This window comes from Rattus norvegicus, chromosome 3, assembly GCF_021556685.1.
Source record: "Rattus norvegicus strain SHRSP/BbbUtx chromosome 3, alternate assembly SHRSP_T2T, whole genome shotgun sequence".
Taxonomy (NCBI): Eukaryota; Metazoa; Chordata; class Mammalia; order Rodentia; family Muridae; genus Rattus; species Rattus norvegicus.
In genome coordinates, this window is record NC_141536.1 from 113,076,652 (window position 1) to 113,090,690 (window position 14,039).

Below are 14,039 nucleotides of genomic sequence, written 5' to 3' on the forward strand. Positions count from 1 at the left end.
TAAATGAGGAAATTCTGTTTTCTATAGTAATTCCACCACTTGAAAATGATTTGGCTTGCCAGGTATGCTGGTGTACACCTTTGATCCCACAGGCAGATCTCTGTGAGCTCTAGGCCAGCTTGGTTTACATAGTAGCTCCAGGACTGTCAGAGCTATGTAGAGAGACCCCATCTCAAACAAACAAAACAAAAAATGGTTTGGCTTATAATGTTAGCAATTTTGATAATGGAAATTTAAAATTAAAGTAATGATTATTTAAAAACAGACATTGGTTTGGCACGTTTTATATGTCATGAATGTTTTGGTTGGAGCAAAATACTGCAATCTAAAAAAAATTTACAATCAAATAATCCATACTTAAATGACATGTGCATACCTGACAACCAAAGAAAAATAGTATTTCCTAGGTCTTCTTTGAAGTTATCATTGAAGAGGCTGCAGGATTCTGGAAATGATTCCTGGAAGGTTGTGTAGACAGCTTGAGCCAACCAGTCGGGATACATCTGCCCAACGGAGCTATGTTAGTGGACTATATCTATATCTATAATATATCTATATATATGTATTTATAATATATATTCATATATAAATATAAAACAAATGTATGTATAACACATGTAATAGGATCAAAGAATGATTAATTTGTGACATATATTTATTTCCTATTTTTGTTACAGCTTTCCTTTAGCCATTTTATTTTTTTATGCTTTTTTTGTGACTCTAATTGAGGAATATGAGCAAAAATCAGTTATAAACTGAGTCTATGTGGTAGCACTTTGCAGACAATCCTGACTAAAGGGTGGGGTTGGCTGGGCAGAGTTTGACTAGCTACTTCTTTTTTTTAGATGTAAATTTTAACATTTTTTTCTAGAATATCACCAGAATAATATATTTGCATAATCTCCATTCCTGTTTCTTCTCCTCCAACTCCTCCTGTCCCCTCCCATTCCCTTTCAAATATACATATTACCTATTGAGTGTGTTTAGTGCTGCTCATATAGTCTTGTGTTGAAGACTAACCACTTGGATGACCTATCAAGGGACTCATCCTTAAGACAACTAGTTCTCCCAACTCAGCAGTCATTGATTATTTGCTGCTAGGGGTAAAGCCTTGTAAGAATGTCCCTGTCCGCACTGGTATGTCTACTTGTATTCTTAATATACAGGCCATGTTTAGGAAACACTATAATTTCCCCTTCTCTGTCATGTATAGAGGATACTGTCTCATAGCAGGTATCCTGGTCTTCTGGCTTTTACAGCCTTCCCTTGTGCCTTAGGTGCAGGGCTGCATTGCAGATGTATCAATTAGGAGTAGATACCATATGATCACTTATTGTCTGTTTTTGATCAATTATCTCTGTAATCATCTCTGTTTACTGCAAAAGCAAACTAATTTGATGAGCAGTGAAATCTACATTTACCTGTGGATATAAGGTATATTTAGGATACAGCTAGAAATTGTTTGGATTTGGGAACATTTAGTAGCTTTGGGGGTCTCTGAGCACTCCAGATATAAGTAACTGTCTTCACTAGCTATTGATTTCATTTAATTTTATGAACATAATGAAGAGCATATTTTAAAATATTTGTTACTCTGATCATTTCATTAGATGCTGAGAAAGCATTTGACAAAATTCAACACCCCTTCATGATAAAAGTCCTGGAAAGAATAGGAATTCAAGGTCCATACCTAAACATAGTAAAAGCAAATATACAGCAAACCAGTAGCAAACATTAAACTAAATGGAGAGAAACTTGAAGCAATCCCACTAAAATCAGGGACTAGACAAGGCTGCCCACTCTCTCCCTACTTATTCAATATAATACTCAAAGTCCTAGCCAGAGCAGTCAGACAACAAAAGGAGGTCAAAGGGATACAAATTGGCAAGGAAGAGGTCAAAATATCACTATTTGCAGATGATATGATAGTATATTTAAGTGACCCCAAAAGTTCCACCAGAGAACAACTAAGCCTGACAAACACCTTCAGTGAAGTGGCTGGGTATAAAACTAACACAAAGAAATCAGTAGCCCTCCTCTCCCCAAAGGACAAACAGGCCGAGAAAGACATTAGGGAAACGACACCCTTCATAATAGTCCCAAGTAATATAAAATACCTCAGTGTGACTTTAACCAAGCAAGAGAAAGATCTGTATGACAAGGACTTCAAGTCTCTGAAGAAAGAAACTGAAGAATCTCAGAAGATGGAAAGACCTCCCATGCTAATGGATTGGCAGGATTAATATAGTAAAGATGGCCATTTTTCCAAAAGCAATCTACAGATTTAATGTAATCCCCTTCAAAATTCCTACTCAATTCCTTATAGAGATAGAAAGAGCAATTTGCAAATTCATTTGGATTAACAAAAAACCCAGGATAGCAAAACTATACTCAACAATAAAAGGACTTCAGGGGGAATCACTATCCCTGAACTCAAGCAGTATTACAGAGCAATAGTGATAAAAACTGCATGGTATTGGTACAGAGACAGACAGGTAGATCAATGGAATAGAATTGAAGACCCAGAAATGAACCCACACACCTATGGTCACTTGATCTTTGACAAAGGAGCTAAAAACCACCCAATGGAAGAAAGATAGCAATTTCAACAAATGGTGCTGGTTCAACTGGAGATCAGCATGTAGAAGAACGTAAATCGATCCATTCTTATCGCTCTGTGCTTAACTATAAGTGGATCAAGGACCTCCACATCAAACCAGATACACTCAAAGTAATAGAAGAAAAAGTGGCAAAGAGTCTCGAACACATGGGCACTGGGGAAAATTTCCTGAACAAAACACCAATGTCTTATGCTTTAAGATCAAGAATCGACAAATGGGACCTCATAAAACTGCAAAGCTTCTGTAAGGCAAAGGACACTGTCATTAGGACAAAACGGCAACCAACAGATTGGGAAAAGATCTTTACCAATCCTACAACAGATAGAGGCCTAATATCCAAAATATACAAAGAACTCAAGAAGCTAGACCCCAGAGAGCCAAATAACCCTATTTAAAAATGGGGTACAGAGATAAACAAAGAATTCTCAGCTGAGGAATATTGAATGGCTGAGAAGTACCTAAAGAAATGCTCAACATCCTTAGTCATCAGGGAAATGCAAATCAAAACAACCCTAAGATTCCACCTCACACAAGTCAAAATGGCCGAGATCAAAAACTCAGGTGACAAAAGATGCTGATGAGGATGTGGAGAAAGAGGAACACTCCTCCATTGTTGGTGGGATTGCAGACTGGTACAACCATTCTGGAAATCAGTCTAGAGGTTCCCCAGAAAATTGGACATTGCACTACCTGAGGACCCAGCTATACTTCTCTTGGGCATATACCCAAATGATGCTCCAGCATATAACAAAGACACATGCTCCACTATGTTCATAACAGCCTTATTTATAATAGCCAGAAGCTAGAAAGAATCCAGATGCCCTTCAACAGAGGAATGGATTAAAAAAACTGTGGTACATCTACACAATGGAATATTACTCAGCTATCAAAAACAATGACTTCATGAAATTCATGGATGAAACTAGAAAATATCATCCTGAGTGGGGTAACCCAATCACAGAAAAACACACATTGTATGCACTCAATAATAAGTGGATATTAGCCCAAAAGCTCTAATTACCCAAGATACAATCTACAGACTACATGAAGCTCAAGAAGAAGGATGACTAAAGTATGGATTCTTCACTTCTTCTTAAAAGGGGGAACAAAAATATTCATAGGAGGGGATATGGAGGCAAAGTTTGGAGCACAAAATGAAGGAATGGCCATTCAGAGCCTGCACCACATGTGGCATACACACACACACACACACACACACACACACACACACACACACACACACCAGCAGCAGCAGCAGCAAACCATTGAACTGAGAATGGGTCCCTCATTGGAGGAGTTAGAGAAAGGATTAAAGGAGCTGAAGGGGCTTGCAACCCCATAAGAATAACAATACCAACCAACCAGAGCTCCCAGGGACTAAACCACCATCCAAAGAGTACACATGGACAGACACATGGTTCCAACTGCATATGTAGCAAAGGATGGCCTTGCTGGGCACCAATGGGAGGAGAAGCCCTTGGTCCTGCCAAGGCTGAACCCCAAGTGTAGGGGAATGTTGGGGGTGGGCAAGAAGGGGGGGTGGAGAGGGGAACACCTTTAAATAAGAAGGGGAGGGGGAGGGAATAGTGGGCTTATGTCCAGGAAACCAGGTAAGGGAATAACATTGGAAATGTAAATAAAATCATATTCAATTAAAAAATCTGTTACTCATTCTTGTAAGATTGTATGTTATAATCAATAATATTTAATATTAAATATTAAAAGTATAATCTGATATCAATAAATCACAGCATTATCAAATTTCCATGGTTATAGGGAGGCCTCCATTTTCCTCTAGTCTCAACCCCAGCTCACTCTTATTTCTTGTGCTCTGGAAGACATCAGAAAGGACATGGTAGTCAACCAGTCAAGGTTTAATTGGAGCAAACCAGAAACCAGAGTACACTCTTCAGAGGATCAGGCTAAGCCGAGTCCAGCAGTTCCACCTGATTCTAGCAAGCATAGAATATGTGGGTTTCTTCCCCATATTATTCCTTCCCTAGTGCCCCCTCTAGGGTAGGCACTTCTAACGAAGGGCTATGTTTTGCTTGGAAGCCTATTTTACCCACAGTTAAGTCTGCTGTAAGTGTAAGTACAGTATGCAAAAATAATTGATTAGTGAAATAGGTGAGTGGGTAAAATCCTGAAAGCCTGTATTTGACCCTTGGAAGCAATGATGGGAGAGATAGCTGATTTCTGAAAGATAGCCTCTCACTTCTTCATGAGCCATGTGCACCCACACTCTTACATGTACATGTAGAATCAAGGTGGTAATGATATATGTTTTTAAAACTGCGAGAATATTATAAAGGCTTAGGCACCCCTCAAGATGAAAAGTTCCTTAGGAAGAAGGATAGCACCAATCCACACTTGCTTCTCCGGAATGGAAGTCTATGGTTGATTTGGTCTGACCTACCTAGCATGGAGTACTATTAGCTATTGTGTCCTTTTCCTGTAGCTGGGGCACCACCAAGCTGGCCTATCCAAAGAGACTAGTACTGTTCTTGTATCTTGTTAATCAGCACTGTTCCCTCTACCTCCTATTTCAGATGGTCGATTGGCCAGCCCCTCTCAAACTATGCTCTTATTTGGCAGTCTAGCTTTCTGATACTTCAGACACTTGCATTATTTCCTTTAGGGGTAAACATCAGGAGAGACCAACTTTTATATTAAAGACACATGATATTGTTATTATGGTACACTGAATTCAAGTAGCTATTGATAATCATAAAGTAAAATTCCATTTGATTATAAAGTTTTAGAAGTCTAGAAGTCCTTAGTGATCACTGCTGTGCACCAACTAATGAACCAAAAGATGCACATGTTCTATTCCTTTGACTTGAAAATGTCAGTTAGTACAAAGCTGAAGATGTGGGGCAGATTAGAGCTTTCTAGATTATCTTGAAGATTCTAACTGTAATTACTAGTATCATTTTGAGGGAGGCTGAGCAGACTGACTCCGAGGGGAAGGCAGTGTGACAGTAGAAGTAAATGTGCAGTGATGGATCTGTAGATCAGAGGGTGTGGTAATGTTCTAACACCAGGAACAAAAAGAAATCAAGATCAATTCCCTGGGGTTTCTAAAGAAAGCAGCATTGCCGACACCTTCATTTTACACTCATATTCTATTCATCTTGAATTGCTGGCCTCTGTAACTAAGAAAATGAATTTCTATTGCTTTCAATAACTAAGTTTATTATAATATATAGTACTTCATAGGAAACTAATATGCTTATTTTAATCAAATAATGCTCAAGTTTGCTGGTACACATTCCTTTTAGGGCATTCTTGACTTGGGTAGTGGTGGCAGGAAGGTGGATGTGTGAGGGGAAGAATTCTGTAACATTGGTGTATCTAATCTTATACAGTGAGCCATGAATATCATTACCCAAATGGTCACATATTATCAGTTTTATTAATAGTTAAAATTAAAATGTTAAACAGATAGAAAAAAAAAGACTTATCCAGTCCCCCCCACTCTGTGTGTGTGTGTGTGTGTGTGTGTGTGTGTGTGTGTGTGTGTGTATAAAATTATGCCACCTCCTAGTGCTTACAAGATTACTTCAGTTTCTTTTCCTGTTGCTATGATAAAATACTCTGACAAAACAACTCAAAGGAAACTAATGGCATCAGAAGTTGAGGGAACTGGTCACATGGCACCTACAATCAGGAAGCAGGAGATGAATGTTGGTCCTTTCTCCATTTTATGGATTCTAGGATAGCAGCCAATGGAATGGTGCTGCCAGTAATGGTCAAGTCTTTCAAACTCAGTTCCCAGTCCACTATAGTTTTCTCCTATCACACTTTATGGACATGTAAGATAAATCAAGATTGAATGTAAATATTTGAAAAATTCTTAAATTTAGAGTTATTTGTATTTTCATTAATGATATTTTGTGTTCTGTCCCACAATGTGAAAACATTTATAAATTCAAAAATGCTTATATACTTCTGATTTACAGACTGCTAAAGCAATAAGATACTTGAACATTACTTACATTTTGAAATACTAGGTATTAATATTTAAAATATCTAAAAAACATCTTTACATTTTGTCCGTTTACCAAAACAGCATTATTTTGATGAACTTTGCTTTTTAATTAATATAATATAAAATTAACGTTTAGCTCATTATGTATGATATAACCTAGTTGGTTTCTCTTAAATGGACTAAAAGATTTATTATAAAGTAAAAGAAAAATGATATCTTATAGGTAAGTAGATCAAAACCAAGACTATTCGAAGAAGTCACTAGTTTCCTAATAAAGTAACTGTAGAACTACTGTGGTTCTAAGAATATGAGTCAAGAGTACACAGTGTTTGGGGTAATGGTCATGGTGGTAAAACTTAGAAATATTTCCGGTATTTACATCAGACAAAGTTTTGTTCAAAGGTAATCAAAATATGCTCATATAAATTTAAATAAAATATATTTTGCATACACTATGAAAATAATTATTGTATCTGTTAAGTTTTTACATTTACCTGAAAGAATATATCCTTTCTCCTTAGAGGTATTCTCATGAAAAGAGTGACATAACTTTCTGCGATTCTGTCAAATAACCAATCTTGATCTCTTTTGTCAGGCTTAAAGAAGACACATGTATAGAATTAGAGCCAATTACAATTTATATTAGGAAGTTATGTATATAATATTATTACATGTAGTATAGTCTGTATATAACATACAAGAATTTAGTATATTCTCAAAGGGTAGTTCAAGTAGTTTAATGTGAGGGCCATTTGTGTCGGCATCACAGAGTGGAGTTTTAATGGCAGCTCTGTCCTTTATTAGTTGTGCTACATTGGACAGGATTATAGCCTAATTTCCTAGATGACAGCCATATATATCTGTCATATCTAAAAGAGAATGGTAAAGTTATACTGGGGCCAAGACCACATTTTTACATCATTCTGTATTTCAAACCCTAGCACGGTGTCTAGGACACAGAGAGCACAGAGACATTTGTAGAAAGAGTGAGGACAGTAGCTACCATGCTGAGAACAATTAACGACTCAGTCACTGTCCCTAGAAATGTAAACGCGGCCCATCAGTAGCAAGAGCATAATTACAGTGACTTAATATCAGCAATACAATAAAATTTTAATGTAGCAGCCTAGCTTCTTACTCTATGAAGTAATGACAATAAGAAGTATCTAAATTCATTGTACAGGAAGATGAATTAGAGAGTTCAAACTCACAAGCTGTGAAAACAACAATATAAAGTAAAGAATGCAAAATTGCTAATTTTCGTGGTAATAGAAAACAAAATAGATTTATAGATACATAGGATCTCAAACCTAAAATGAATTTCTAGATCATCTGTCTTAAAGCTCTCTAGTTCAGTGAACCATTAGTGCCTAGTTTGATTTTGTACAGGCAATCACACTTCCCTGAGTTCATATGTGCAGTGGATGTTGTGTCTAGAAAACACTGTTTCATGGCATCCATTGACTGCCTTTGACTCAAGCAATTTTTTCACAAGCTCTTGTGTGGTATCATTGAGCCTTGAGGGGAGGTGTAACTCGGATGCCCTATTAGGACTGAGCATTCCAAAGTCTTAGTCTCTGTACACAACCAATTGTCGGTCTCTGCATTTGTCATTACTTTTCTATTGCTGTGATAAGACTCCCTGACCTAGGTGACTTATAAAAGAAACTGCTTAATTTGGGGTTCACAGCTTGTGAGGGTTAGAGTTCATGATCATAATGGTAGGGAGCATGGCAGCAGGTAGTAGCTGAGAGCTCACATACTGAAACTCACCCATAAGGAGGAGATAACACTGGGAATGGCACCAGTCTTTTGAAATCCCAAAACACAACCCCAGTAACACACCTCCTCTAACAAGGCCACATCTAATCCTTTCCAAACAGTTCCAGCAACTGGCAACCAAGTATTCAACCATATGAGCCTCTGGGGCTATTCCATTCAAAGTACCAGTCACCTACTGTAAAAAGAAGCTTCTCTGATGATGCTTGAAGGCGTCACTAATCTATGGGCATAAACATATGCATTGTCGGGCAGTTTAATAACGTGTCCATTTAGCAAAGTAATGAAATACCCTAGTTCTCTTCTAGGGTCTATGACACACACAGGCACAGGTACGTGGCCTAGTTAATGGTACTAGGCATGATTTCCAGCTTGTGGAATGGATTAATTTTCTTCTGGGATTTTGTTGGAAATACTTGCTGTGTCTTTGACCTGGATTTCTTTTCCTTCTTCTCTATTTGCACACAATCTTGGTCCTTTTATGTTTCAGAGTATCTGAGTGCCCCTTTCACAGGGCCTTTGATTTTTCATTTTCTTTTGATTGATTGATTTAATTCTTCTATCTTGTTTTCAAGTCCTGATATCGTCTCTTCCACTTAGTTTATACCTTTGATGAGGTGTTCCTCTGAGCTTATTGGACTTAATGAATTGTTCATTTCAAATTTCATTTCAGTTTTCTTCAGGATCTTTTTATTGTGTTCTATTTTCATATCTTGTTTTGTCTTAATTATTTCACTCAACCATTTGTGTTTTCTAGGTCATCATTTTGGCACTTACTCATATCCCTCCTTGAGTTCCTTGAATATATCTAAGATTGCTACTTTCAGTTCCTGATCTTGTGTGTCATCTAAATTGTTTCCTTGGGGAACATTACTATGAGTTATTTTTTGAAGCAATAAATCGTTTTGGTTTTTCATATTTTGTGTATTGGCATTGCATATGTGGAGCAGTGTTATGGCTGTATGGTTTGGATATCTGACCCACCTTTGTTGAGTAGGCAGTAGAATTTTTATTTATTTTCAGCTAAACATCTGTGGACTCACTAGGTGGTTCCTGAGGTTCAGTGTTGAGGACACAAGGGGATGTGTAATTTGGTATCAGACGTGGTTCAGGCTTAGTTAGGGAAAGTTTTTGTAACACATGCTGTGCATACAGTACTTAGATAGCTGTGATTTGGGTTCCCAGGGTGCGGTTAGATGGGGAAGAAGGTGCAACATGTGGTGGGTGACGAACAGGATACCATGCACAGTCCTCTTACGTGAACTTTGGTCCTGGAAGTGGGATGATATTACCAGTGAAGGGCTTATACTGTCATGTACACTGTTCTCAGAAGACGGTGGCTTGTGTGTCACAGTGTGGGCCACATTCTAGCTTTTTGCATCATTTTTTGGGACAAAGCTTTAAGACAACTTTAGGGTATCTATTCTTACTGAAATTATGCTAGTCAAACAGTACTTCCTGTGCTACCACAAGAATTTTACTCTGTCCCCCTAGATTCAGACCCTCATCTTTTTAATCAGATAAAGGCTCTCTGTCTCTCTGACCACCAGGTTCTCTTCTAATTCCTCAATGTTTCTGATTTGTAGTAGGTGTTATGTCCAGGTAACCAACATATAATACACGTAAAGCTACGACTTCATTATTCACTATGCTATTGGATCTCCCTTATCTTTTCTGATTAACAAAGAACCAAATCCTTTGAAATCTTTATTGAAATCTTTATTACTGTGAAAGAAGAAAGTTTAAATAGGATTCAAAAGTTTGTGAGGAATGAAAGCTTAAAATTTCCTCAGTGTAAAAAATTGTATTAACATTACCTGTACTGAAAAAATAGTTGTGCTGCAAATCAATGTTTTACATAGTTTTAAAATGCCATTTACCTTGAATTTATGCAGAAACCACCACCAAAAGCAGTCATGCAAAAGAGCAATGGAGCAGTCTGAGAGAATGTGGGTTTTCCAGACTTTAAATACCTTTTCCTATGGATAATGAATTAAAATACATTATTAAATATATTGACATAAATGTATATACTCAATGGCAACAGACTTGCCTGACAGATATTTATCAATACACATGGAGAATATTAGCTGTTCTAGCAGTTACACAACCAGGAGTGAAGCTAGGCTTGATGACAGACTTTATTTAACCAAGGGTACTTAGACTATTGTCTTATCGACACATAAAGACTATCTACTTTTAATAAAGAAAAACTATTAATAAACTATTGATAAAGCATTAATGAAGTATTTTACATCTTTAGTGCTAAAATTTGAAAACAATGGAAGGTATTTTGTACTGAATCATTTCTAAATTTTCATCAGAAATACTATAATAGTATTTCTAGATTCATAAATATATGTTTACATAAAATAGAATAATATATTGTAATTTTATTCCAAATATAACTATTTTAGTGATTAAATATTAGTTTTATATTTGTATATAAGTCTATTAAAATAAATTGACTAAAAATTTTAAGTTATCAGTCATCCCAGTTACATTTTATTTGCTCACAAACTACACATGGCTAGTACCTTATGCAAGGATAATATAGACAAAACCAAGCATACCAAAAATATAGGAGACATACTATATTTCTCACTTTTTAAAAAATTAAGATAAATATCCACTTAATCGTGGAATTTTAACTTAATAAATCTTCTCATGAAGGAAAATCTAAACACTTTCCTTAAGCAATTCACCAAAGCTGGTACCTAAAGTTAAGCAAATTTACCATAAATACTAGAAACTATAAATTTTTACTTAGTTAAGTAGATTCAATAGACCATTGTATGCTCTTATCCACAAAGCTTTTAAAATTAATTTCTTAGATGATGTACAAAATGCCAGCTTTCATCAATGTTTCCTTATAGCTGTGTCTTGGACATACTCACACATATATAGTATCCCCTCTATCCATTCTCTCCTATCCCATTGTTCCCTTTTCTTTTTCCAAATATATCTATATTCTGCATATGAGAGAAAACAATATTTTATCTGCATCTCTCAGTACCCTCCCTTGTTGCCCTCTTCTCTTACATTTAGAACACTTCTCAACTCATCCATCCTCTCTCTCTCTCTCTCTCTCTCTCTCTCTCTCTCTCTCTCTCCACACACACACACACACACACACACACACACACACACACACACACACACACCGCATATGAGAAACAAATATGGATGAAACGTGACTTGACTTTTTCCCCGATTTTGGTTTTATTTGCTTAGCTTAACATGATGACTTCCAATTCAATCCATTTTCATGCAAATAACTTAAAATCAGTTTTTTACTATTGAATAAAATCCTATAATGTGTGTTATATGTGCACATATAACATTTCATTTATTAATTCATCTGGTGATAGGCACCTAGGCTGGTTATATCTTGGACATTTTGGATAGTACAGTAATAAACATGCGTGGCAAATATCTGTGTGGTAATATAATTGCATCCTTTTGGGATATACCCAGTAGTGGCATAACTAGATTATATGGAAATTTTATTTTATATTTTTGAAGAACACCCATACTGATTTTAGTAGAGTCTACTCTAGCCTAAATTCTCACCAAGAGATGTAAGAGTTCTTTCTTCCCTCATCTATGACTGAACATGCTGCTGTCATTTGCTTTATTTGACAACCATTCTGACTGAAAGGCAATGGAATGTCAAAGTAATTTTAATTTATATTTCCCTCATGACTAAGGATACTGTACATTTTCTCAAATATGTATTGACCACGTATATTTCTTCTTTTGAGACATATTTAATTCATTTGTTTCTTTATTGATTGGATGAATTGAAGACTTTATGTTTAATTTTTGGAGCTAATTATAAATTCTAGATATCACTTTGTTTCAGATGTTGAACTGGCGAAGGTTTTTTGCTATCCTTGAACACTATCTCTTGATTCTAGTATCTGGGTCTTTTGCATGCAGAAGCTTTTCAATGTCATCAAAACCTATGTACCAATTCTCACAAGAATCTTTAAATACTAGACTCAATACAATTCAACATTTCCTTTGGTGAAATCCATAAATACTTGGGGGGGATTTTTCCTCAAATGCAAATCAACAACAAGGAAATCTTGCAAACTTTTAACAAGAAAATCATCATTTCTATGGGAGTGCTTCTTTTCCACAGTCATAACAGCTTCAATGTATACTTTGCACTGTTTAATCACAAAGAACACATATAGTATATATAAACACAAAAAATGGAAATTTAGAAAAAGGGGGAAAATGATCAGCTTTACCAGTAGCTACCCTCAAAGTTTATTCGATCCTTGATGATCACTGGCTGCTTAACTAGTCATACTTTCTGTTTTATATCCAGTTATACATAGGACATAACAAAAGCATGCCAGGACATCTTCAGGCTTTAGAAGAACACACAAGTCACATGTGTTAGAGCTCTCAAAAGTAATTTCAGAGTGAAAACAGCATGCTAAGGTGCCTGAGTAAATGAGAGTGGAGACAGGATAAAAACCTCTGTCATAGTCACACTCCCAGCCAATAGACACTAGCATCAAGACCCTAGAGATGCCAGCACACCAATATACCCTCAGGTCAAGACCCTAGAGATGCCAGCACACCAATATACCCTCAGGTCAAGACCCTAGAGATGCCAGCACACCAATATACCCTCAGGTCAAGACCCTAGAGATGCCAGCACACCAATATACCCTCAGGTCAAGACCCTAGAGATGCCAGCACACCAATATACCCTCAGGTCAAGACCCTAGAGATGCCAGCACACCAATATACCCTCAGGTCAAGACCCTAGAGATGCCAGCACACCAATATACCCTCAGGTCAAGACCCTAGAGATGCCAGCACACCAATATACCCTCAGGTCAAGACCCTAGAGATGCCAGCACACCAATATACCCTCAGGTCCCCAGCTGGTGGAACTGTTTGTGAAGGTTTAAGAGGTTTGGCCTTATTGGAGAAGTGTGTTGCTGGGAGTGGGTTTTGGGTTCAAAAGTTTGGTACCATTGCCAGTAAGTTCTTTCTGCTTCTACTTGGAAATTAAGTTGTGAGCTCTCAGCTTTTCCTGCTGCCAGGCCTTTGCTCTGTCATCATGAAACCTAATCCTCTGAAACCTAAGCCCAATTAAACACTTGAATAATTTGGATTGGTTTTAGTGTTTTGTTACAGAAATAAAAAATTAACTAAGAAACCAACCAATTTTCTTCTGGTAAACAGAGTTAGACATCACTAATGTTTCCTTCCAAATTTAATGTTCAAAAAATCAAGTTTTGTTTAACATCTAACTTATAGTTTTAAATAAAGGCCTGATTCATTAAAATCACATTCTAGTTTTACTATAGGACCAAAATAAATAATGATTACATACCTCAAGGTTATGGGTTCTTAAAACATAAAGATAAATCTGTTTAGCATCCAAATGTCTGGGTAATTGTGTCAGCTCATTTTGTTTGAGTAAAAAGGTGCAACCCTAGGGAAAAAATGAAAATGTTGTTTAACAAAAATTAATTCTCTTCTTAGTATAGTGGTTTCATATGACTTTAAAAGGCAGATGAATATTTAACTATTACTTAACCAACATAACTATGCTATTTTATGTTATTACATTAAAATCATTTATTTCTCTGAGGAAAAATATTTCAACATATTTTGTT

At 36.5% G+C, this 14,039-nt stretch overlaps 1 protein-coding gene across 3 annotated transcripts in view; it reads right to left on the minus strand.

Annotated features, from left to right (window-relative positions):
- Positions 1-14,039, minus strand: part of Fam227b (family with sequence similarity 227, member B) — a 166,406-nt gene that overhangs the window by 131,009 nt on the left and 21,358 nt on the right. For all 3 annotated transcript variants that reach the window (XM_087650950.1, XM_087650949.1, NM_001013920.2), the window contains exons 7-10: positions 13,754-13,855; positions 10,272-10,370; positions 7,107-7,208; positions 377-503 (exon numbers count right to left, since the gene is read on the minus strand). In XM_087650950.1, coding sequence (XP_087507076.1) covers positions 377-503; positions 7,107-7,208; positions 10,272-10,370; positions 13,754-13,855 — 430 coding nt within the window. The remainder of the gene's footprint in view (positions 1-376; positions 504-7,106; positions 7,209-10,271; positions 10,371-13,753; positions 13,856-14,039) is intronic.